Source organism: Candidozyma haemuli (genome assembly GCF_002926055.2).
Source record: "Candidozyma haemuli strain B11899 chromosome Unknown F_2014730914, whole genome shotgun sequence".
Taxonomy (NCBI): Eukaryota; Fungi; Ascomycota; class Pichiomycetes; order Serinales; family Metschnikowiaceae; genus Candidozyma; species Candidozyma haemuli.
This window is the reverse complement of record NW_020289912.1, coordinates 208,036-232,256: the sequence shown is the minus strand read 5'-3', so window position 1 is coordinate 232,256 and position 24,221 is coordinate 208,036. Positions and strand designations below refer to the sequence as shown.

Below are 24,221 nucleotides of genomic sequence, written 5' to 3'. Positions count from 1 at the left end.
TGCGAATGCCCTGTTATCTTTTAATCCTAAAAAGAGCTTCCCTTTAGAATTGCCTTATATGGGTCTCTAGGATTGAACCTTGCTGAAGTAGTCTTCGATCTTCATTGGCTCTGTCCTGTTCGCTGGTGGTTGAGGCTGCACTGGCCTAGGTTCACCCGGGTGGTTACGTTTCTTCAGCTGTGGAGGTTTTGTTTTTGTCTTTTTGGGAGCGTTGCCGTTGGTCTCGTCGTGTTTCCTTGCTTGGCCACGCTCTTCTTGCTTTCTGGCTACTCTTTCTGCGTCTTTCTGGAACTTCTTCTCTTCCTCTGGAACTTTATAGTCTTTGACAGTTTGGATCACTTGCCTAAGTGTATCATCGTCAGGAACGTCAAATCCCACTCTTGACCCAAGAAACTTCAATACCGTCCTTAAGTTATAGAGCACAGACTTGTTCATATCTAGGTTAAGCACTTCTTGGAACTGAGAGTCTACCTCGTTGCTTGGATCATAAGGTCTGAAATCCTTGAAAAACTTCCCGCCAATCATCCGGACCATCCGCTCGTTCAGCCCGTCTATCGTCGGATGGTTTGTTCCCCTTGCTCTGATTCTGTCAAAGGCGATCTTCTTCACTTTCATAATATCCATCCGAGGATCGACGAAATTAACCAAAACAAGCCTCACATCGTAATACCTGAGATCTTCATAGATCTCTTGACGATGCTTGACCATATGGTTGTTTCTGTCTATTAAAACGACGGGATGGTCTTTCACGGATTCTTGTAGCTTGGTGGAAAATGCCTTCTTGGTCTTGAGACGGTCGTTTTCTATATGGGCAAACTCTGGATGAAGCGTCGTGAGGGCTCTAAAAACAGTCAGCTTACCACAGCCAACAGTGGAGATCGGAACAATCACCCATGTTGCACCAGACATTAGTGGATGGTGTTGGAGGACTTGAAATGTAGGGCCTAATAGTTGTGATGGTACTGCAGAGACGATTTGCAACCAACGAAGAGCCATAGCTGAAGAAGCCGTAATGGGGTTTTAGAATGGAGAGAAAGAGTGTTTTGTGTGTTCTTATCATGCTGTGGTTTGACCTATTAACTTTTGGCGAGATTGTCTCCGCCGAATCAAGAGTTGAAGGAGAACATAATGTATGCTTGTTGCTTCTCCAAAACCTGGTCAAGGGGAAAGACACGGGCGGTGTTCTTTTTGAGTTCGTAAGTACCTTCACCAATGTCGTCTCCGTAGCTTAAATGGAGCTGTTTCAAGAACGCATTCAGCTCCATCGCCTTTGTTTCGCTTGAAACAGTACCTATGGTAATATGCAAATGCTGGTTGAGTGGGTCGAGTTCTGGCTTTTGGATGACGATTTCTCCATCTTGGTCCTTTGAATAGCTCTCTTCGATCTTCACTTCAACAGTTATGAGTTTGTCGTCAAACACGACTGCTCTTACTAACCTCACATCAAAGTAGTGCTCAACAGGAACGTCCTTCTTATCTTCACTGGCCTTACGAACCTGTTGCATGGCGAACCTTCTTACCAAAATCTCCCACTTTTCCTTTGTTTCTGTGAACTCATGGATGGTATCTTTGTGGCCGATAGTGACATGGAATTCGCCTTGAATCCTCGAAGATGATACCAAGGACTTCCAGGTCTCCGTTTGAGAAAGCTTGGATTCCAATAACTCCACCAAACTCTTTCTGTCTTTTATACCAATTCCAAAGTACTCTGGTCTCTTTTGGCCAAGCAGCCTGTTGGAAATAGTCTTCTTTGTGGTGGGCTTGTATTCGAGGGCATCTTTATAAGCTTTCTGCCATTGCTCTTCACTTGGAGTTGCAGTATCCTTGAAATCGTTGTATTCTGACATGACTTCCCAAATCCTCTTAGCCACGTCCAAAGAAGATGAGCTTGTAATATCAACATTAATCATAACATCAAATGCATCATCTGGAGACTGAAGATCACTTCCCTGGATCAAAGGAGTGATTCCAGTGCCTTGGTCTCCATTTTCCACCGCGTGGGAGCCATTCTCAACCTCATCTTGGTCACCCAAGGGGTTAACCGCTGGTTGTTCTAGTCTGCCAGCCATGGTCAGTGCGATACGAAGCGATCTTTCTGGATGTGAAGCAGCATCAATGCACTGATGATTGTCGCCTCGAGAGGTAATACGGCCCTCCACGAGTTCGTCAAAGCCTTCCTTTCCTTTAGCAGCGGCAAAGTTCACTCCAATGAAACGAAGTCCAATGTTTGGCACCAAGTAAGAGATTCTTTCTTCATGGATACCCTCTATAAGTTCCCTTCTTTCTTTCTTCAGAGAGTTGTTGCGATCAAGCAACAAGACAGGCAGGTCAACGAGAGAGGATACACATTGTGTCTTAAACTGTTTGAAGTTGGCGCAATTATCGTTTTGAACATGCAGCCATTTAGGGAAAAGATTCGAAAGGGTTTGGAATGCAGTTGTTTTACCGCTGCCAATCACAGCGATGGGGCAAATGATGGTCCTGAATTCTACCTCACGAAAGAACTTCTGGAATTGTTCTGTAAGTTTCTCCGTCTTTTCAAGCTCTACCAACCCAATTCCTCTATTCTGTTCAAGGCCAACGTTCTCAAGGAACAAGTTTCTTACCTTTATAATGCCCTTGTCTTGAAGATATGCCTCGGCCAACTCGGGCTCTTTCTTAAAGAGATCATCCACAAAGTCAAGGTATGCTTGTAGAATAACTCTATGTTTTGGTTGCTTGAGAATTAGCTCCATCTTTGCCTTCTTCTTCAGGATAAGTTGCTTGGTAGATTCTCTGAAAGTACGGTACAAAGCATATGGCTCTTCAAACTTGTACTTAAAGAAAAAGTCTGAGTCCAGGCTATCCTTCCCACGGATAACAAAACCCTCAATTTCTCGTCCCTGGAAAGTACCGGTTTCACTACCCTTTTCTAGGAAATCCCATAATGAGTCAAAGGTGTTAAAACGCTCCACGTGCACCTTTTTAAAGCCAAACTCATCAGCAAATGCATATACGCCTTCCATAGGGTATGTAACAAACTTCCTTGTGTTTGCGTTGATGCCATGCAAGTAAAGACCTGCTAGCTCTTTGGGGTACTCTATAACATGCTCTTCAAATTCATCGTCACATAATTCGGCCACTGCAGTAGCATTGAGTTCATACAAGATCTTTCCCATCTCAGTAGGAGACTTCCCCAGGTTCTCAAGTTGTTCATATACAGCCTTCTTTGCCCTTTCACTGTGTTTCACGAAATTCTCCGTTTTAGTATCGACAACAGGTTCGCCAGTAACGTGCTTTGAACAAATAACTAGACTTCCATCTTCTAGACCAGAAATAAACACAATGCATCCGTTTTCCTTAGTTGTCACCTCAAAAGGGCCATGCAATTCTCGAAGGTGCTCAAGCTTCGTAGAGGCAACTTCATTAACGTTAAAGAACTTGTCATAACCACGAGCCACAATTTTTTGGTCTTGTGTGAAAAGTCCACGAGCTCTTATGGGAAGCTCGATATCCTTATCGGAATATGAAAACTCATTGAACTTCCATGAGTCAACTACCGTTTCGCCAGAACATGTCTTGATCTTGTAAGCCTTCTTTCGTACACGCTCTGCTCTTGGTTTCTCACGTGAGACCTCTAGAGCTATAAAGAGGTCTTTGAGTTCCTCCTCTGAGTCTTTGAAAGCCGTTAAGGACTCAAACATGGGGATTTGATGGAGACGATGGAAGATGACTCGAATATCCCATCGCTAAATGACTAGTCACATCCGTACACCAGTTTGCAACCATTACCCCAGGCCCAGGGGCAGTCACTTCCCAGGAAGAAAGTACACACTTAGGGGGAAGTCTGGGTGTTTGTTTTCTGTTTTTAAGTATGTTTATATTAGTAGAAAGTTGAGTAGTATCGCCCTCCGCTCAGTAATCCTGACTTGGGCGTGTATGGAAATTGACGTGATTTGCTACCCATAACACTATTAAAGATAAAGTAAGCAAAGGGAAACGAAGAATTACCACGTATAATCACCTAACCTAAACTATCAGCTCCCTCGCCTTGAGTTTACCAATGGAGTTGCAGATATATGGAGCTATTTGGATAATCCTGCATACACTCCCAACATCAACAGTTTCCAACACCACAGCGACTTCTACAACTACTAATCCTCGCCTAACATGCTCAATGTCGATGTAGACGAGGCCGATGTGGCTGTTCTTACGCAGAACCTTGCCAAATCAAAGGAACTATTCAATGATATCACGAAAAGACTCCATTCAATTTCAACGAAAACATCCTCAGCTTCCACCACCATCAAGCCTGTGTTATCTGAATTCAACACGCTTACTTCCAAAAAACGGTCAGTGGAAGAAGGTTTGCTGCTTCTTAAAGACGTTTCTGCCTACGCTGGCCGTGCTGCTGAGGCGCAAAGACTACTTACTAGTCCAATTGACACGGTAGGTACTACTCAGTATCTTCAGTGTTTGCAGGAATCACAAGAGTTACTGAAGCAGATGAAGAAGGACATTCGACAATTCGATGCTGTGGTCGTGACGTTTGCTAATGTTGTCGATAAGGCAGAGCTTAATGTGATTACCCATTTTACGAAGTTGGTGCTGTCTATTGGTCTAGGAGAGGCCTCTGTACCTAAACATGGCGATATCGTGGCGGTACTTACGTTTTTTGCAAACAAGGGTAACTTGCGGATGGCTCACGAGGCTATGGAGAAGGCCTTTGCAAGACAGTTATCCCAGAAGATGGCACCTTTCGAAGAGGCTTGTGTTTTCCAGAAAAGAGGCGCCAACATGCCATACGAGCGTGGCAGTAATGGTGTTGCCCAGTATGTTGAAGAACTCAACAAGGCAGTGTCGGTTCTTTTTGGGGTATGTTCAGAGCTTCTGGTTCTGGATACACCGGTTACCAGAAACACCGTGGCACAGTACATGGATGACCGCGTTGCAAGGATTCTTAATCTTTACTGCAATTTCTTGGATCAGAATGGCGTCACAGGCCAAGACCTTGTGATTTTGGATGTCTTGGACAATGTACAGATTTTAGACTCTCATCTAAATGAAGTCGCTAACTGCAGCTTGAGCGTTTGCAAAGTCGCCTACAAAGAATACGTTCGTCTTCTCAATATAGCCCAAGGATTATTGACCGAATGGGTGAAGTTTGTTGATAACCGTGTACGGTCGATGGACAAGTTGACGGATAATAACATCCCAGAGGCTGTGGTTGAGGTTTTATCGAAGATTCGTCGCATCACCGAATACGATTCTGTGTCACTATTGATTGAGGACATGAAGCTTGGCAGCTGGCTTGACGTAAAGCCTCCTTTGCAGTTTATTTCGGTGTATACCTCGGTGATTCCGGGCGCCGAGGCCGATGCCACCGACCACAAAGCATTTTTGATCTCATCATATGTTCTGGACCTTCTTGATGAGCTTATGATTGATCTTGAAATCGGTCTCAAGGAGCAATCTGGCGATAACAGTTTAAAAAAACTGACACAAGGATTTTTACTTGTTAAGAATGTCGTAATGATCGAGACTATCATCAACCGACTGGAAGGATTATACCGGAAACTCGGCGTTGTGGGCCACGAGCGGCTCCAGCGGTTGAAGAACCGCTTCCTTAAACTCTTCTTGGACGACTGGAATTACGCCTCGTACATAATCATCCGCGATATGACCCAAATTACCACGACAAATGCCCAGCATGGGGGCCAGAACAGCAACAAGGAACGTGAGCAAGTGAAGGAGCTCTTCAAGAACTTCAACGAGCTGTTTGAAGAGGCATTAAAGAACTACGAGAAATTCAATATCCAAGAAAGAGATCTCCGGTTATACCTTTCGAGTGAAATCAAAAAGCTCATTCTTAATGCCTACAATAAGCTCTATGACAAATACGGAAGCGGCGAGTTCACCAAGAACCGAGCCAAGTACATCAAGTATGACAAGACGCAGTTTGAAAGGTTACTAAACGAGCGGCTCTAAGGTTGCTAAATTTATGGTTTGAAAAGGATTTTTTTATCTATCCCATCTCTGGGAATGATGGCTGCAAATGGCCCTTTCCGATACTACCGAAGCGACCCGAGTCCTCTCCCGACGATGCTCCCCCAATTTTTACCGCCATGAGTGCGTGCAGTATTTGACTGGTGTTCTCTTTGCGGCTCGCACGTCTGTAGTTCGGCTCGGAAGCCAGCGTCAAACATCGGATGGTTCATGGAATGAAATCTTGGCTTCAAGAGTCTATGCACGATACCAATGCTGCCAAACTTTCTCGGCATTTGCCCCAGTGTTTGCGATATCTCCCTTGTACAGGGTTCTGGTGTCATGCAGAGGACAGACAGTTTTGGGGGTTCTGGGGGAGGAATAGGAGAATCTTTCAAGTTACGAACAGAGGCGGCCAGCTACATTGGGCGTGGCAGGCTTTTGTTGGAGAAACACAAGAAAAAAGAGAGAGACATGATTTCTTGTAAGTTTAAGAAACTGGGCTGCGCCATGACTATCTTTGCCAAGGACCACACCCCAGACACCCCGGTACCTCCGACAAGACAGGTGTCACGAAGCTGAGGCGCTGGGGCAGTCGCGGCTCTTGGCCCTGGAGCGCGATGCCTAGTTGGTGAGAGTGAAACTGACATGGAAGTCTGTCGGTGAGGAAGGGCGTCGCCTCGGGTACCTGCACATAGGGCCCTCGGAAGCCTTTTTTTCGTACCTCTGTGGGGCATATTGTTGCTGCACCCTAGGCAAACTTGAAAGGCTTATAAAGCTTTGACACATCCGACTTCCGAGGGTGGCACACAAGCGCGCAGAGGTTCGGCTAATTCAAAGTGGAAGCTCACCATTGAGCTTGGCGTTAATGTCAAGAAAACCAGAAAAGCACACATAAACAGAAAAAAACAAAAAAAATAATGGAAAGAAAAATGAAAAAGAAATAGGGATGAAAAACAAAAAAAGGTGGTTCAAGAAATCTGTTTTTTGCTCTTTTAGCCTCTTTCTCATCTCTGGGAGATGGCGCCCCCAGCCTCCGATCTGGCACTCTGCCAGTCAGGCGTCAGCCGGTCCCTTATGTTAGCAATGCTAACTATAGCTTTGCATATGTCACAATTTAGATTCTAAAGGGTTTGAGTCCAGACCTGCAGCCAACCCTCGTGCGACTTCCCCTTTGGAGTCTGCCGTTCGGCACACAAGTGCAGCGACATGCTGTCAAAATATGCCAAGGGCGTTTTCCAACGTGACCCAAAGGGTCCTCGAGAAGACCACGTTGAGGGAGGCCGAGGTATAGGGATCGGGAAAAAAGTGGGTTTCCCCGTTACTAAAATTTGCCGTGTCCACGCGGAATATTCTCCGTCGACGGAACGAAACGGTGGATGCTCCGTCTTAAACGGGAGACGGGCGCTTGGCATCATGCAATTTCCGAGGGTCAAGAAATTTCGCTGCATGTGTGCATACCGATTTCTTGGCATTCACAACTTTGACACTTTGACACTTTGACATTTGCTTGGCTTGTTTTTACGAAGCATCCGGCAGCTGCGCCTCTATCCGAGCTGCCATTTCCGTTCCCAGAAAATTTTGCCCAAGGAATAGAGTGACAATACTGGCCTTGGCCCTCTCTCTGGGCCTGGTTCAGCCTTACCATGCACTGTCGCGTGCTGGGCTTCCACGATTTTTTTAGTACGTGCGCCTGACACTCGCTCGCTCGCTCACATACAAAAAAAAAAAGGGGGGCAAACATTATGGCTGACAAACAAGAAAGAAACACTAGTTCGCGAGATCGAGGGGATCTGCATGGACTGTTATTATGCGTTATGCGCAGGCTCTGCGGGTGTTTCCAGACAGATCTGCATGCTGCATAACGATCTCCCAAGAAATTTTGCCTCAGCAATCATGTCTTAACAAAATGGGTGGTAAGTTTCTTGTCATGATTATAAAAGAAGCGCGATTCCCACCTTCTTGGTAACCCATCAGGATATATATTTTTTACGAACTATAAATTTGGTTCCACACTTTGCATTTTCACTTCTTTACTTTCATTTCACACACACACACACAAACTGCCTACCATGATGAACAACAGAGTTACCTTGCCTCCAATCTCGGATATCTTCACCAATAAGAACGTTGGCGCCATCCCACAACAACCTCCTATGGCTCCTTACCAGCGCCCAGTGGCTGCTGCTCCTCACGTTCCACCACCACCTCCTCATCACCAGCACACTTCCCCATACCCAGCCATGCCTGTCTACCTGTACCAGTACATGTACAACTCGCCACCACTGTACCACCACACACCTTATGGTAGCGCTTCTTACACTCCATACGCTAGTGTGGGCGCTCCATCAGGTACGCCGCAAACTGAAGGTGCTGCCGCTGCTGCTGCTGCCGCTGGTGGTGCCGCTGGCTCTAACCCACAAGGCTCGTTGCCTCTTTTGCATAGACAACTGACCAGCAGCGACCGTCGTCCACTGGTGGCGCTGCCAACGTCGCCAGGCCTGCCACTGTCAAAGTCTCTGACTCCAGAGGCCAGTGGTTTGTCTACGCGGGCAAGAACCAGAAACAACTTGCCTAAAGAAACCACGTATATTTTGTTGAAGTGGTTGAATGATCACTTGAACCATCCATACCCCAACTCGTTTGAAAAGACCCAATTGATGATGACCACGGGGCTTAACCAACAGCAGTTGAGCAACTGGTTTATCAATGCCAGAAGAAGAAAGATTAAGGTGTTGCGCCAGAAACAGAAACTGGCCTCTGCATAAGGGTCTTGTGTCCCACGCAAAATTAATTTTTTATTGTTATTGTTAATTATTTAATGTTGGCGGGGGGCCGGATCCACCACCACAAGACGAAAGGGCAGCAGGAAGCCGCCTGCTAATGTATATTACGATTAAAGGGATATAGGTTTAACGGATACGACACAGAACTTTGCAAGAAATGTAGACGGAACGGACGGAAATGGGTTCGCGTTCCGACCCGAGGTGACAGAGGGAGCGGCTTAAGCGTGTGTCATGCTGAGTCACGTGATGTGCCTGTCAAGTAACAATGGGGAAAGAAACTAAGAAAAAAAAAAAAAAAGAACGAGCCGAAAGCCCATGCACAGCCTGCACGGTGCCTTTCCCCATACAGGACATGGCGGGTGCCGCTATTTCCTCCCACTGGGCTCCCAAACCGCCCTACGCAAGCGAACCTAAATACCTCTTGTGAACCTCATAAAAGCCAAGGCTCCAGCACTGGCCATCCCAGAACGGCTAGCCGTTGAGAGAAATTAAAGAGAGTAGGTGAAATAGGAGGTATTGTGTGCAGGAAAATAAGCTTTTTTTTTTTTTTCTTTGCCAAACTTACTTTATTATACAAAAGTTGCAACAAAAAAGAATTGCCTATTCAATGCAGCCCATAATATTTCGTCGTAAATCACCTGGTCGCCCGCATGACGGAGAGAAAAGGCGGAACAAATAAAGGAAACAACGGAATAAGAGGATTATTTTGGAAGGACTGGAATTTAATTAATAATTAAAATATGGAACTAAAAGAAATGGATGGTCGCCTCGTCGCCTCGTCAAATACGAACAAAAAATGGTCAAAAAACGACGTCTTCTCTTTCCAGTACATGTCAATTCATGCTTTCTCGGGCAGCTCGCCAGTTGCTGGATTAGGCGAAAGTGGTAGGCCAGAACTTCCAATTCTATTTCCTTTTCCACTTTGATTTATTTCCTTTATTTCCCAATCCCTTCCTTTTCCCAATCCCTTCATTTCCCTTTAATTAGCAACTGTAGAAACTGGTTATGAGTTCTGCAAATGGGTTTGGGCGGTTCGAGCGTTCTTGACAGGTTGAGGTGAGGCTGCAGTTACCTTTTAGTCAAAGCCAGAATCCAGCTGGGTTCCAGCCGGGTTCGTCAGTTGGAGGCATTTACGACGTTTACGACGTTGCTGGACGTTCTGGGGACTTCAATAACACTTATCAAACAATTCTGGTTTGTCTGGTACTTTTTTTTTTTTTTTTTGCACCCAAAACCACCCATTCCTCAGTACCCAGTTCTGGTTGATGGGTAATCTGATCTTCATGGACGCCTGTCTAATTTGACTTGACGGAACGCCCACTCCGTCTTCCTTCTCTTCTTTTACTTCTCCGTCTTCCTCCTTCCTTTTCTCCTTCTTCACTCCGCTGGCGCCGTCGTCTCCGTCTTTGTTCCGCCTACAATGAACCAGATCTGGATCTGGATCTGTCATAATCTAACTATCCCCAGCCATCTCTATTCAGACGTCTTCAGATCCCTTTAGACTATTCTTGGGCCAGATTGGCCTGCCGTTGATCTGTCGATCTGGGATCTCGACGCAAGTGAAGTTGGCTGCAAATGCTCATATAGTGTTTCGGGTTTGCTTAGAACCATAAAACAAGCTTCCCATCGGCCCATTGTAGGAACTTTCTTTGTTCGAAAGAAGCTTATACGAGATGGTGGTTAGCACTGTGGGCTGATTCGGGTTGCCCACTGGAGAATGTGGGTTTCTCATGGTGTTTGAGCTGGCTATGTTGAAGAGTTAGAGAATTCCCAGAATGGTCTGGCTGGACTCAAACCAGAAGAAAGTAACTGCCACATTCTCTGGTAAATACTTTGCTTTACTACAACTGTAGGTTGTGTGGTGGGGGTCTCTAACTACGTCTCTCTGCCAGCACCAGTAGCTACTCTATCACCTAGATCCTATGGTAAGCCTAAAAGACGAATAGTCCTCTAATGCACCCAGAATCACTCCCTAACTCTTACTGGCTACCTCCTTCTAGTCTACCTCGGCAACCACTATCTACCCCATCTACCAGTTTCATGACCACGTTTGTTTTCATTTAACCTTTCTTCCACAAAGCATCGCTGGTTGTGTTCTTCCAAAGTCTGCTTTGTGCCTGGCGGTGACGCTGAGCCTGGAAAAGTCTAACCCACAAAAGAACAAACGCTAGCAATGGTTATAGCTTTGCATTTTGTGGTTCCTATGCTTATCATGAAACTGTACGTCAGACCTGAAATTGGACCCTGTGCCAATGGCAACTAAAAGGATAGGTGGGTTTCATAGGGCATTATTGATTGCTGGTCTCGATTTCAGGTGTCCCAGTGCTTTCAACTACCCATGTTTGCCTTCAATGCCCCTACTAAACACAAAATAAAGGTTGCCCTTTCCCCAAACGCCTTGTTCTTGGCTTGCTCTTGGCTTTCTAGTAATAGGAGAAGTCTTCAATCTTGTGTAATGTTACCCCAATCCGTGTGCCATTCTCGCCCCCAACCTGTCAATACACTTAACCACACTGCGTTTTGTGGCGTGCCATGGTAAGCTCGAGAGAAACACGGTTAAAAGGCCTTTGAAATTGGAGCTCTTCTTCGTGGTTTTGTATAGGCCAATCTTTCAGTACACCAAGCCGAGGCTTTTAAACTTGACGGATTTGCCATATCTCTAATTTCTCTCCTGACACATCGGGTTTATCGAGTCTGGTTTTGTGTAACTGTCTCATCGGAAGCTGCAAAGACGCCTTTGCGCCCCGAAATTACTCTCTTTGGAATTGTCTCCGAGAGGTAGTAGTAGTCCTATAACTGGCATATCACTATACATTTCATGAACTGAAATAAACCAGAACCAACCTCCATGCCTAGACAACTCCAGGTATCCAGAAAACACCCTCACATGCGGCGGCGAACATGAAACCTTGCTTTGTCATTATTCTTGGTTTCTGACATGATAAAGTTAACCGCTCGTGCTGAGTCGACTTTCGAGGGTACGATTTTGACGTTTTGCATCAATGGATATTCTCTGGGCATGCCCAAGTGCCACAATTAGGTCTCCAAGGCCATGGCACCATTCCATCAAAAGTTGCGCTGCGTTATTTAGCCGCAACACTTACTCACTGGCGGTTTGTGATAAGGCTACTGGAAGCAGCATCGCCTAAGCGACATGCTTTCAAGTCGGAAGTCGTCTGAATGCTTGGCTGCCATGGATTGGCATTAAATCAGCCCCTATTGGATTAGAAATTCGTTTTTTAAAGAACCGGGAAAACTTGCAATTCGTTGATACTGCCGTTACCTGTCATTGTTTTAAATATTTTTCCGTTTGGCTATTGTTTCTGCAAGGAAAAGTGTCATATAACCCAGAAAAGCGCTTGTCACATTTTCCTTTTGTGACATTTTGGCGACCTAGACGTGGCTGTTTGTTCGACTGACTTTAGTGTTATGAATACTGCTTGCTCTGAAAGAATTCTCTTGGTCTTGCGGCTAGCCCAATCTGGCAAATGACAGAAAACCGGTCCTGGGCATTTCTTGGGATTTGTGGCTCGGACCATTTTGTAACTCCCGGAAAGACGCAACATGATGGAATCCGTACTTACTTTGTGGATGGCTTCTTCCATTGTTGTGGTAGTTATGAACGAGTGGCCCAGGGGAATGGCATGATTGGTTTTGTCTGTTCGGATGAACACACGGGGAGTTAAGTGGTTGGTTGGAATGTGGGGGCTTTAATGGCACTATTGGAAAGAAATGGGGTATGTCTACGCTTCCGTCTCTGGTTTCTACTGTTAGTGTTATGTGGTAGTAGCCATATGAATAGCATACCAGTACTTCTACCAAACAACCTGTTCTCTCAGAAAGCGAAAACACGCCTATAAAAGTATGAAGATTAAGAAAACAAGTTCCTGGGGAAATCACTGTTGGGTGGACCAGAGGGTATCTACTCCCAGTGGTATCACCAGATCATCACTCCACCAAATGTCAAGAACGTCCAAAACACATGGTAAAGGGGACAATACCATCTTTTACCATTTTGAATAATTCCATGGATTTCTATATTCCTCCCAAAAATCTTCCACATTGTATTCTTCCACCGTCTATCCATTCCCTCTGGCCCATACATTAATGGCTGCGAAAAGCCATCAACAAGTCTCCAGAGAACCCCCCACAGCATAAAAAAATGAAAAACACTTAACATATCCCCCTTCCTTTCCCTCTTCCACAACCTCTCTCCACTCAAACCTCCATTCTTTTTAAACCACAACCATCTGCCTCTTCCTCTGTCTCCTCCCACCGTGTTGTCTCTGCTTCCTATATACACCGCGACTGTTTACTTTTCAGATGCACCATTCAGTCGATTTTCACAACCTACTACTCCAATCATGTCCACAGCAGACGCTTTGATCGCAGTGGCCAGCACGATCTTGTCTCGTGCAGAAGGCTTGCTGAAGGTTGAAATCAACAAAAAGGGCAGAAAGTTTAAGTACATTAATGATGCGTTCCAGAGAGTTCAAGAAGAAGACAAGCACTTGATCATACACCCACTGGACTTGGAAGAAGGGCTTTCGACGATTCTGGCGTATGTAATTCTTCAGAGCATTGACGAGCTGCTTTTTGAAAAGTTTCCTGACGTTTGCTTGACGGTGGTAGGTGCAGCTGGACAGATCGAAAAGAACGGCTGGTACGAGGAAGAACACTCTTCGGTGATTCCATATAAACAGCTGAAGTTTACGTATACTGCAGAGCTCAGGAAGGAGGCCATGGAGTTTGCTAAGCTGGTTACAGAGAAGCATTTGCATCAGGCCCAGGTTCTTTTATACTGTGCTAAGCTTAGCTTTCTTCATACGGACCATCATATTGGCAATAAGCTAGATGATCCGTATTCCAGAGAGTACGTGGAGGAGTTCTTTGGCGAAGACGCTGTGCAGCTGGCAGAGGTGATTCTGGCGCTTAAGTCGTTTGTGCATTGGGCCAATATCAAGGGCATTCTTTGGAAACTCAAGGTTCCGAACTTGGACATTGACGAAGCCTTGAAGAAGAAGTTTTCCAGTTACCCTGACCCTCCCGCCGATTTGCTTGAAGTGGTGAACAAACGGTACCCCAGTGGAACATCCAAGTACTCGCTTATCAGGAAACTGCTTGATATATTGGCAGATTACACTTACTCCAAGTTGATTCCATTCCCTGAAGGCCCCGAGTACGATTTACACTGGATCTTTGATCTATGTCACAAGATCGAGTCCGATCCAATCAAGTACCATTTACGTGCATCGCTGAAACGGTTATGCTCCAACCCAGTGAACCTAAACGACTTATCCAAGGACCACAAGTCGCAAGTACAGACGTTACTCTCGGTAGTAAGTCTTGTGCTTAACGTTTTCCGAGTAGAAGAAGGCGAGGCGCTTCTACTGAATTCCAAGATCCCCCAGTTCTGCGACGAGTTGATCGACGAGTACGAAGACTACTACCAGAAGCTCGTGGACGTTTTGACCAAGATCGACGAGTACATTGAAAAAGGCTGGGGCCCAGACGACATTGTGTTGAGATTATACAACAGCAACACCAGAAACATTCACGATGAAGTGAACCGCATGAGAGACGCCTTTGCCGAGGACTACGAGTAAGCCAAAGGCAACCACTACAGACACTTACCAGACACTTACCAGGATATTGATAAATTCACGATTATGACACCTCTATCTACCATCCACCTCCATGGCTGCAACCAGTCACTGGGTATGTTTTACGTGACGTTACCCCAGGTTTCCCACTCCCCACCTTCCGCCTTCCCACCTTCCTCCAATTCCTCCAATTCCTCCACTTCACTCCACATTCCCCCTTTTTGAAGCCTATTCCAGCCACTCCCCAAACGTGGGATTCCACTTATCTAGATATTCCGCGATCCTCCCACCCAACTCTAATCGCCTTGCCGCCGATAACCGCGACTGACAGTCTATGTGTTTTTCGCGGTAACTGCCATTTTTGGCCCACTGCCTCTTCGCGCCCTCCTACCGTTAGATGCCGTGGAGTCTCTACAACCTGCCGTTAGAGTGTTGCACTGCACTGGTGGGTCAAAGCAACTCCTCAAGTCATTCCTTGATCTTTATATATCAGTGAGATCCACGTTTTTTGGAGGTGTCCATTCTTTTTTTTTATTATCAATCGGTATGCCTCACAACGCAGAAGAATATTATCTCGACAGGCTTCACGACCTGCCATCAATCAACCACACTAGAACAAAGAACGCCCAGGCATGGAAGAACCTTTTGCCTGAGCAGGAATATGTGGAAAGAGAGTTTCTCCTTTCCAAGGCCAAAATCACCTCCTCGAAGGTTAACAGGCTTTGCGTGTTTGCATTGAAGAATAAGAGCTCAGGCAGTGTGGTGAGCTCGATGGAATTGTTGATTCGGCAAGCATGGCGTTTTAAGAAGGAGAATGGCGCTGTTTCCATGATCCCTGTGTTGAGTGGCTGCATTGGCGCTGTCTACACTTATCCAGAATATAGAGGCAACGGGTTTGCTGCTATGATGGTGAAGAAATGCATGGATGAGGTGAGATGCGATGAGTACCTTGGCACCAATGGCTTTACGTTCCTTTACTCGGAGATTGGCGAGTACTACGCTAACCACGGGTTCAAGTCGTTTGAAGTGCCTCTTACCAACATCCCGCTTTCTCCATCCAATGAGCCTCTCAAGCTCCCACCAGGTGCTTCCTTGGTTGAGTACCACAACTTTGGGTACCTTTTTGCACATTACAGGGACCATTTTGCAGCGCAAATGCGTTCTAAGGTTAATGAGGATGGCATTGAGCGTATATCTGTGGTTCCCACTGCCGACTTCGTGGACTGGTTCCACTTGCGTGCCAAGTTTCTTTCCACCAGGATCTTTGGCCACGACTCGGCCAAATTCGATGTATGGAACGACTCGTACGAGCACATTGTCGGCCAGTTTGAGGACGTGGAGCCCAAACACTTTGGTATCCGTCTAGACTGTCCTGAAACTGGTAAGCACATTGGCTTCATTGTGTGGACGTACGACTACGACTATTCTAAAGAGGAGCAGCATTTCCACAACCATGCCACCGTGCTTAAGATCCATGTGAACACCCCAGATTTTGATAGAGATACCTACACAGCTCAGCTTGTTGATCTTGCTAAGCGGTACTTGGAGCTGCCCCACAAAGCTGACCCTTTGAAGAACTTCACTTCATTGATTGTGTGGGAATCTGAGCTCTCCAACCACACGCAACACGAGTTTGTCAAGAAGTATGGCGCCGACTCACACTTGGAGAATTCCTCCAGAAGCGCCATAATGTATAATAACGATGCCGATGACGACAAGTTGAAGCTGGGTAACATGGTCTGGGAAAATAATACCAAGCTTCCATGGTTCTGAAAGCACTTTAGCATTCCAAATGAGTTAAGAAGTGATAAGAGGTAACAAAATGTAGATGACAGCTAGGATTCGTTGTGCCATGGCTTCTGGTTACTGTGATGTGTAGAGATATCAGGAACCATTTTCTTTGAACATCCTTCTAACCTTTCTAAGCTAAGATATCTTCTCATCCTCCCTCTCAGTCCAGCAGAACATGGCTACTATCACCATAACTTCAATGGCAACACATATCATGGTATGGCCCAAATAATGGGTCTTGACAAACATCCCCAGCAGCTTACCACGAATGGCACTGGCATAAATTAAAGCTGGAAGGTTACCCAAAATCAAAATTAGAAATCCCATAAACGTGAATAAAAAATGACGGACAAGAAGAAATATCGTTCCAAACCAAAAAAACACCGTCAGAACAATTAGTATTTGTGTAGGGTCATTCCAAAAGTCCCAATCAAACTCCTTGATAATGCCTATAGTAGATTCTTTAATTTCCCTTTGTTGAGTGCCATTCAAAAATCTGGCGGCATCTGGAATTTCCTTAACAGCTTTCCTAGCCTTGTCCAATGCCAGTCCCATGGCTTTTTCCCATGATAAAGCAATATGATTTTGATTCATCTTGGTGGTCTCCATTTCTTGTGCAAGCACCGTGCCGATATCGTAAACAATTCTTTTAAGAGGATTGTCTGAGCTTTTGTGGCACACGGTTGGCTTCTTTTCTGACTTTCTACAGTAACCATAGTAATGAATGTAATACTGTGTCTCTCCAAGAGGCCATTTTTCGGGAATAAACTCTGCCATTTTGCCAGTAGATCCAGGCGAAGCATCTTCAAACGTCTCTAAAAGAAACCTCGAAAAGTCATACCAATCTCCCAGACCTCCAACGCTGTATTTGAGAGTGGAAGTGGGAATAGTAGGGATCCATAGCCAGATTTGGAAGCCAAGGCAAACCAAAATCAAGAAAGCTCTTTTGAAGGAAGGACTTCTTTTCTTGTGCTTTTCTTTTGGTATCTTTTCTGGGTCATCAGGAACTTCAATCTCCATCTCTTGAAACTCTGGGAGTTTCTGGGGGATCTCGTCTTGAGAGTTAACAGGAGACTTTATATCTGACATGGTTAATGAAAAAAAAGAAATAGAGAAAGGCTTCTTTTATATATAATGGTATAAATAATAAAAGCTGGAGTTTCCGGTTTGAGTATTGGTTTTCCTGAGGTCATTTCCAGGGAAAGGCTTAATACGAATATATTAAATGGGTACGTTGACTTTACGTGACTTATAGAACTTCAAATGTAAAAAATAAAGGGATTCCTTATACTTTCCCTATTCATACTACATTCTTCGCTTTGACAAACCAGATACTAACTGATTACTAGCTCCGCTTCCTCAAATACCAAAAACACAAGGACAAAAACATCAAAGGAAAACAGCCAACGGTATGAAGCCCAATAAATGGCTTCTCACAATATCTCAAGTCAGTTTGCCATGGATCAGAGTAGAGAGAGTTATCTGTGGAAGAAGTAGCATCAAAAAGGCTGAATCCATCTACTTTTCGCAGCCAACCCGCCAGAATCCAGATTCGCACCCGTACACCCATACATTAGAACCCCACCAACCAGGCCCACTAGAGCTCCCACCTTTCAAGCCTGAAGGAGGTTAAGTCCTGAGTATGTTCGTTTTTCGGTAGCAGGTGTCTTTAGGAGTCTCAGGTATGATTATTGGATAAAAACAGTCAAATTTGGGTACTTAGAAGGCCATTCTTGTTAGCGAACCAGGAAACAAGCAGAAACTCCATATTCTGCCACTGACAGTTGTTCAGCAGTATTGGGGCCAATTCTGGGCTTCTGGGGCATCTTATGAATGTATTTGGTTAGATAGTGGTATCTTTAGAATATTTATAAACCACGCTTGAAGTTCACGTTTTGATGGCTTCTCGTAAAATGGCTGCGAAAACACAGAAGTAGTCTGGGAATGAACAGGTAGGTTGACCTGGATTCCATATAACTGTCTTGTTTAACAAAAATAAATGTTCTTTTCGTTCGAGACTCCAAATAAAAGAACTTTACTGGGCCAAATCTGTTAGTACACTGGTTTCCGTCGAGATTGGGCCAGCCCTCAATCTACTACTCTGGCCATGAATACCTAACTTCAAGATACGAGCAATGAAGGTTAAGTAAACAGCGGAAACAAAGAACAGTTGGTTAACCGTTAAGAAACTTTCTTCCACTACTTTAGAGCTGAAGCCTTTATTATTTAGTTTTAGACCTACTTGCTGTTGCTTCAGCTATGTCTACATGGACCCTAGGCAGCACAAAGCCAAGTCCACTAAGTAAGCCTTTCGAGCTCCAAGCGGCAAAAGATGCAAGCAAGGATAATACTTGCTGCCTCTTTTAAGGTAACACAACACTCGACTGTAATTACACTACCCTGGGGGCTTTTTATGGCCGTATGAGTTCCCATGAACAGTAATTCCCTTTCCTGCAGACAAGGACTTATATAAAGTCATTACTAAAGGTGGTGAAAATATATTCTGAGCAGAGATGAAGAAAAGTAGTATATAGATATAATATCAGGAATTGCAAAAGACCCAGATTATATACCCCGACAATAGAGGGGTAACTCATGAATGAGACTATGCCACTTCAGGGGTTAATTAAGGTTTGAGGATATATTTCCCTGTCAAGGGAGTGCATATAATGGAGATATCCAACACCCCTTCTTAGACGAAAACCTCAATCTATAGTATCAGTTCTTCTTGAGTATTCCTTAGTCTTTTAAAATCAGTTTGCTTCAAGCCTTTAGTCATGAGGTCAGCAAAATTGTTCTTTGTATGAACTTTCAATACCTTCACATTTGCCTTCTTAACTTCATCATTAATAAAACTAAGACGAATCTTAAAATGCTTAGTACGATCAGAAGTAAAATGCTCTTGGTCACAAACATCCTTACAACCCTGGTTGTCCACATATGTGATAATCCACCGCTGTAGATTCCAAAGACGTAATTCAGTAAGTAGAAACTTTAACCAGTTAGCACTTCTAACACATTCACATAATGCATAATATTCCGCCTCTAATGAAGAAAGAGCAACTGAAGTTTGCTTCTTAGACTTCCAAATAACAGGAGATTCCTCAATGAAAAATATGTTACCTGACACAGACTTAAATGTCTCTTTGCAGTTAGCCCAGTCTGCATCGCTATAACTTTTGATATCAACGTAACGTTTTGGCTTGCTGACTTTTCTGTAACGAATTGCAAAATCTGACGTTCCTTTGAGATACCGTAATATTCGCATGCATGCCTTATAATGCTTCATGGCTGGCTTACTTGAGTATCTCGCTAACGCAATTGTTATGAAGGAAATATCATACCTCACAGTCGTACAGGCAAATAGTAATTTCCCGATTATCTCTCGAAACTTAGTGGGATTGGGATAAAGTTCATCAGTCACTAAAGGACATAACAAGTCTGACCACTCTGAATAATAAGGTGTTTCACACGGTTGAGAAGACTGATCCAAATGCAAACTAATAAGCTTAGAAATGTAATCCTCCAAGGATAATGTAATCACTGAATCAGACTGACTAACATTCATTCCCAAGAACTTCTTCGCTGGACCAAGGTCCTTAATCTCATATGCCATAGACAAACCTTGCTTAACCTTTTCAATAAGTTTAATATCAGAACTCATTATCAACATATCATCCACATAAAGAGCCACTAAGAGCAAAACACCACTCTCATACAAATAATAAAGACAGGGTTCCCGGACACAAGGAACAAGTCCAATAGACCTTAATGTCTTGGACACTTCCAAATTCCAGACCAAGGGAGCTTGCTTAAGTCCATATAATGCGCGTTTAAGCCTTAAGACTTTGCCCTTATTCTGACTTGTCTGTAGACCTTCGGGTACAGTGAGATAAAGATCAAGACCTAGGGGACCATTGAGGAATGCCGTTTTAACATCAATCTGATGGACAGTCATACCAAGATTAGCTGCCAAAGCAATAGACAATTTAATAGTATCATACTTAGCAACTGGTGAATAAGTTTCTTGATAATCCTTACCTGGCACTTGTGAGAAGCCTTTCGCGACCAACCTAGCTTTATATCTACCACCGTCTTTAATGGTAAATATCCACTTATACTCAATCGGCTTACGACCTGAAGGTAAAGTCGTTTCCTCAAATGTTTCTTTCTCTCTCAATGAATCAAGTTCAGAATCTATAGCAGTTTTCCACTTATCAGCTTCATCGCATGAGATAGCTTCCTTATAGGTTTCTGGTTCAAAGCGAACTTTAGTAAACATAATTCTTGTAACATTGTTCCTCTCAAAAGCTTCAACAAACAGAGTGAGTGATTTGGAAACGTAATCATCTCCAGGAGTGACTGACAAGATCATAATATCTCCCCCTCTCAAAGAATGAACTCTGTTGTCTCTTTTGCCTGATAACTGACGATAGTTAAGTTTATGCTTCCCAGCAAGACGACTCAGCATACGAGGACTATGTTGACTTTCATCCTCAGTAGCCCGTCGGTTAATATTATCCTGTTCAGGAACTGCTCTAGGCAGCTCAACAGTCCCACTTCGTTCGCTTTGCGGGTGCAGTGCACCGTTATTCAAAACCGAATGTGACAATTCATTTTCCAGCCTGTCTCCGGAATCCTTATCACTCATGTTGGAAACATCCTCCTCACTTGTCTTATTTAAGGAGGTAAAACCACCATGCGGTTCAGTGGACTTTTCTTGCTGATTAGACACAACACTTTCATCAGTTTGGTCAACTGGAACATAATCTGGACTTAGCATTGAATCATCCTCTTCCTCAGGATCTCCGCAGAAATGGTTCGGATGACTCTCACTCATAATATGACTCTTCATAGAATCATGATCAACAGTCCAATGGACACCCAAGAATGGAAACTTCTTCAGTATAAATTTAACCTGATGAGTTTCAACAATTTGCTCAGTAAGTTTATCATTATCAAGGACTATAACTCTCGTGGCTTTGCGATTTAAAGCAGGGCCTAGCGAAATACACTTACCCCCACGAGGATCAACCTTCTTACCAGCATTCACCTTGTACTTTTTAAAGTAACCTAAACAACCGAAAGGAGATGCTTCCCATAGTTCAAAACGTTCATATTTTCTTGGGGATAAATATGACATAGGAATAATCCAATGATTCTGGGATTTCGGGCTGTTATTCAAGGTGAAAACAGCAGTCTTAAACGCTTCAGGCCAGAATGTTAACGGTAAACCACTCTGAAGTAAAAGAACTCTAGCTTTCGTCAGAATAGCACGAATGGCTCGTTCAGCGAGACCATTTTGATGTGAACTATAAGGTGTGGTAAATTTCAAGGAGATGTTAAAATGATCGAAAATATCTTTGTGTCCTCTCGAATACATTTTAGAACGAAACTCTCCACCGTTGTCAACACGAACTTGCCTGAATTTCTCACCGGGGAATTCATCAACTAACCTCTTAAGTATAGCATAAAAATTGCCAAGTGTGTCTTCCTTACGAGTCATGGGCGAGCAATAATACATCCTCGTAAACTTATCGACAACCACTAAACAAAACTTCAGACCATCAAAACCAGCTGGTGATATAGGACCACAAATGTCCGCATGCAAGTACTCCAAAGGATGGGTAGCAATGGTTTCTGATTCACGATCTTTACGAAAGTTGACCATGGTACCCTGTTGACATGCATCACAGTGTTCTCTGATGTCCTTATCAATATTAGGAAGAAAAGAAAATTTCTTCTGAAGTTCGAGATATTGTTGATATGTAGGATGTCCAGCACGAATGTGATGTTCCATATCCTTTTCTGCATAAGTTGCTTTTGTCTCCCACCTCACGGACCTTAATGCATACACATTGACTAGATTAATTTTCATGTCATCATGCGCTGCCTTGATCTCCGAGTGAGAAAGCGTCACTCCGGGATTGTCATGAACCTTGCAATCCAAATCGATCATATAATGACCAGGACTGCGACCCTCACCAATTTTGACTCCATCACTATCGAACAAATCCAGTCTATATTTCGAAACCGATAATCCGAAATCATGATAAGCCGAAATAACATTAGCAGAGGCATCAGGTATGTAATAGACGTTCGCCATCGTGATTACTTTACCAGAAATAGTTCTCCCAGTAACCCGGCCATAACCAGGGGCTAAATAATGGTGTGTGCCATAGTCACCAAAGAACTTCGGACATTTAACATAACCACTCAAAAGGGTCAAATCACTCACAAAATGTATCGGACTTCCCGAATCCCAAATGAAACACATTTTCAGACCACTAGATTTAGACAGATGAGGACTAACTAGAAATGACTTAGCAGTTTCTTCTCCCTTAGGCTTTTCTTGTTGGCTCTTGTCCTTCTTTGCTTTAGCTCGCTTCTTATTTTTAATTTCTGTCCAATGAGCCTTCTTCTTTCTCTTATTCGCTTCAGTTCGCAACTCAGGATGCTTTAAGAAACAACGGTCTTCAGTATGACCTTGCTTACTACAGTGCGTGCATGTTCTCACAAGATTTACCAGCAGGTTAACAGTGGAAGGAATAAAGCTCGTAGCCGAATTCAAATCCTTTTTCAAAGCCGTAACTTTCTCCCTCTTGCTAGGATTTTGACCTTCATATGCAAGCACCAATTCATTAGTAGGGCAGGCAGATTCTCCACACAGTTTGAAAAGCTTTTCTCTGAAATCATAGTTATCCACATTCATGGACCGAAAGAGACTCTTTATGATTAACTCATCATCATTATCTGGATTACCCAAGGCCAAAAGGTAAAAGAGTTCTTTCCCAGAGAAGGAGTGTGCAACGCACATACGGTACACATCCATAAAATCAAGCTCATTATACGCTCCGAACAGCACTAAAACTTGTGCAACCTCATGAATTAAATCCTTAAATTGCCTTGGTGTATACTTCGTCATTGTCTCATGCAAATTACACAAAGTGTCAAGACTTTGACTCGATACTTTAATACCCAGCAATATTGATTGATCAATGCCAAACATTTTCACACGTTGAGCAATATGCTCAGCATAACCATTCACGGGTCTCCGTTCTGGAGGTTGGAGATCTGAAATACTTCCCCTAGCATCCTCTTTCTTATGAAAGTAAGTATTAATATATGTTGCGGTAGGATCACCATAAACCTCTCTTATCTGCTGAATAAAGATTTGATACCAGTAAACATATTGTGTATGGTCTTTCAAAATAAATGGGAGTTTAAAGATAACCTCATATGGGCTCGTTGTCCCATCTTTATAAAGATGAACAGTAATTCCCTTTCCTGCAGACAAGGACTTATATAAAGTCATTACTAAAGGTGGTGAAAATATATTCTGAGCAGAGATGAAGAAAAGTAGTATATAGATATAATATCAGGAATTGCAAAAGACCCAGATTATATACCCCGACAATAGAGGGGTAACTCATGAATGAGACTATGCCACTTCAGGGGTTAATTAAGGTTTGAGGATATATTTCCCTGTCAAGGGAGTGCATATAATGGAGATATCCAACATCCCAACTCTTCCACGTGACTACTCACATGACCGTATCCACGATAAATCTTGAATCTTCACCAGCCGACTTCGACAAACCAAACCATGGAGCTTCTTCCCTCGGGCCAGCAAAACGCCGTTGAGGTGTTATGGGAGGACCAGCAGAAAATCAACAAGTTTTCGTCCCTCATTTACAAAAAAGATACCCTTTCGGAGCGTCTTGAAAAGCTAAAAACAGAAAAAGAGTATATCGACGATTTGGCCATTGAAATCGAGCTTTTAGACGAGGACGAGAAGATCCAGTACAAAATTGGCGATGCTTTCGTTTTCTTGAAAGTTGATGCTGCCGTGGAGGCCATCAACAAGCAGAATGAGTCCTTGGACACCAAAATCTCCGAATTGAGCGACCAGATAGACGAAATTGAAGACCAGCTAGCGCTGTACAAGAAGGATCTTTATGCTAAGTTTGGCAATAACATACAACTTGAGCGTTAATACTTTTGATCTTCTATATTTGTACATAATAATGACAAGCCGTTTTACGTATATACATTTCCTACCCAAAAAAAATAATAA

At 43.8% G+C, this 24,221-nt stretch overlaps 9 protein-coding genes across 9 annotated transcripts; 5 read left to right on the top strand and 4 right to left on the bottom strand. All coding sequences in view use genetic code 12, as the record gives it.

Annotated features, from left to right (window-relative positions):
• Positions 1-66: 66 nt before the first annotated feature.
• CXQ85_003795 (uncharacterized protein) lies at positions 67-909 on the bottom strand (the record flags this gene model as incomplete). The annotated part of the gene is made up of 1 exon (XM_025487429.1): positions 67-909. One exon carries the CDS (start codon positions 907-909, stop codon positions 67-69), a length of 843 nt encoding a protein of 280 aa, XP_025344445.1.
• A 197-nt stretch (positions 910-1,106) lies between these two features.
• On the bottom strand, positions 1,107-3,683 carry LIG1 (tRNA ligase; the record flags this gene model as incomplete). The annotated part of the gene is made up of 1 exon (XM_025487428.1): positions 1,107-3,683. The coding sequence occupies one exon, from the start codon at positions 3,681-3,683 to the stop codon at positions 1,107-1,109; it is 2,577 nt and encodes an 858-aa protein (XP_025344444.1).
• A 466-nt stretch (positions 3,684-4,149) lies between these two features.
• On the top strand, positions 4,150-5,967 carry EXO70 (GTP-Rho binding exocyst subunit; the record flags this gene model as incomplete). The annotated part of the gene is made up of 1 exon (XM_025487427.1): positions 4,150-5,967. One exon carries the CDS (start codon positions 4,150-4,152, stop codon positions 5,965-5,967), a length of 1,818 nt encoding a protein of 605 aa, XP_025344443.1.
• Positions 5,968-8,036: 2,069 nt separating this feature from the next.
• Positions 8,037-8,732, top strand: CUP9 (transcription factor CUP9; the record flags this gene model as incomplete). Its single annotated transcript, XM_025487426.1, has 1 exon — positions 8,037-8,732. The coding sequence occupies one exon, from the start codon at positions 8,037-8,039 to the stop codon at positions 8,730-8,732; it is 696 nt and encodes a 231-aa protein (XP_025344442.1).
• A 4,382-nt stretch (positions 8,733-13,114) lies between these two features.
• Positions 13,115-14,356, top strand: CXQ85_003791 (uncharacterized protein; the record flags this gene model as incomplete). Its single annotated transcript, XM_025487425.1, has 1 exon — positions 13,115-14,356. One exon carries the CDS (start codon positions 13,115-13,117, stop codon positions 14,354-14,356), a length of 1,242 nt encoding a protein of 413 aa, XP_025344441.1.
• Positions 14,357-14,899: 543 nt separating this feature from the next.
• On the top strand, positions 14,900-16,126 carry CXQ85_003790 (uncharacterized protein; the record flags this gene model as incomplete). Its single annotated transcript, XM_025487424.1, has 1 exon — positions 14,900-16,126. One exon carries the CDS (start codon positions 14,900-14,902, stop codon positions 16,124-16,126), a length of 1,227 nt encoding a protein of 408 aa, XP_025344440.1.
• Positions 16,127-16,279: 153 nt separating this feature from the next.
• Positions 16,280-17,233, bottom strand: CXQ85_003789 (uncharacterized protein; the record flags this gene model as incomplete). The annotated part of the gene is made up of 1 exon (XM_025487423.1): positions 16,280-17,233. The coding sequence occupies one exon, from the start codon at positions 17,231-17,233 to the stop codon at positions 16,280-16,282; it is 954 nt and encodes a 317-aa protein (XP_025344439.1).
• Positions 17,234-18,854: 1,621 nt separating this feature from the next.
• CXQ85_003788 (uncharacterized protein) lies at positions 18,855-23,459 on the bottom strand (the record flags this gene model as incomplete). Its single annotated transcript, XM_025487422.1, has 2 exons — positions 18,855-20,814; positions 20,860-23,459. 2 exons carry the CDS (start codon positions 23,457-23,459, stop codon positions 18,855-18,857), a joined length of 4,560 nt encoding a protein of 1,519 aa, XP_025344438.1.
• A 291-nt stretch (positions 23,460-23,750) lies between these two features.
• CXQ85_003787 (tubulin-binding prefolding complex subunit) lies at positions 23,751-24,140 on the top strand (the record flags this gene model as incomplete). The annotated part of the gene is made up of 1 exon (XM_025487421.1): positions 23,751-24,140. One exon carries the CDS (start codon positions 23,751-23,753, stop codon positions 24,138-24,140), a length of 390 nt encoding a protein of 129 aa, XP_025344437.1.
• Positions 24,141-24,221: the final 81 nt, after the last annotated feature.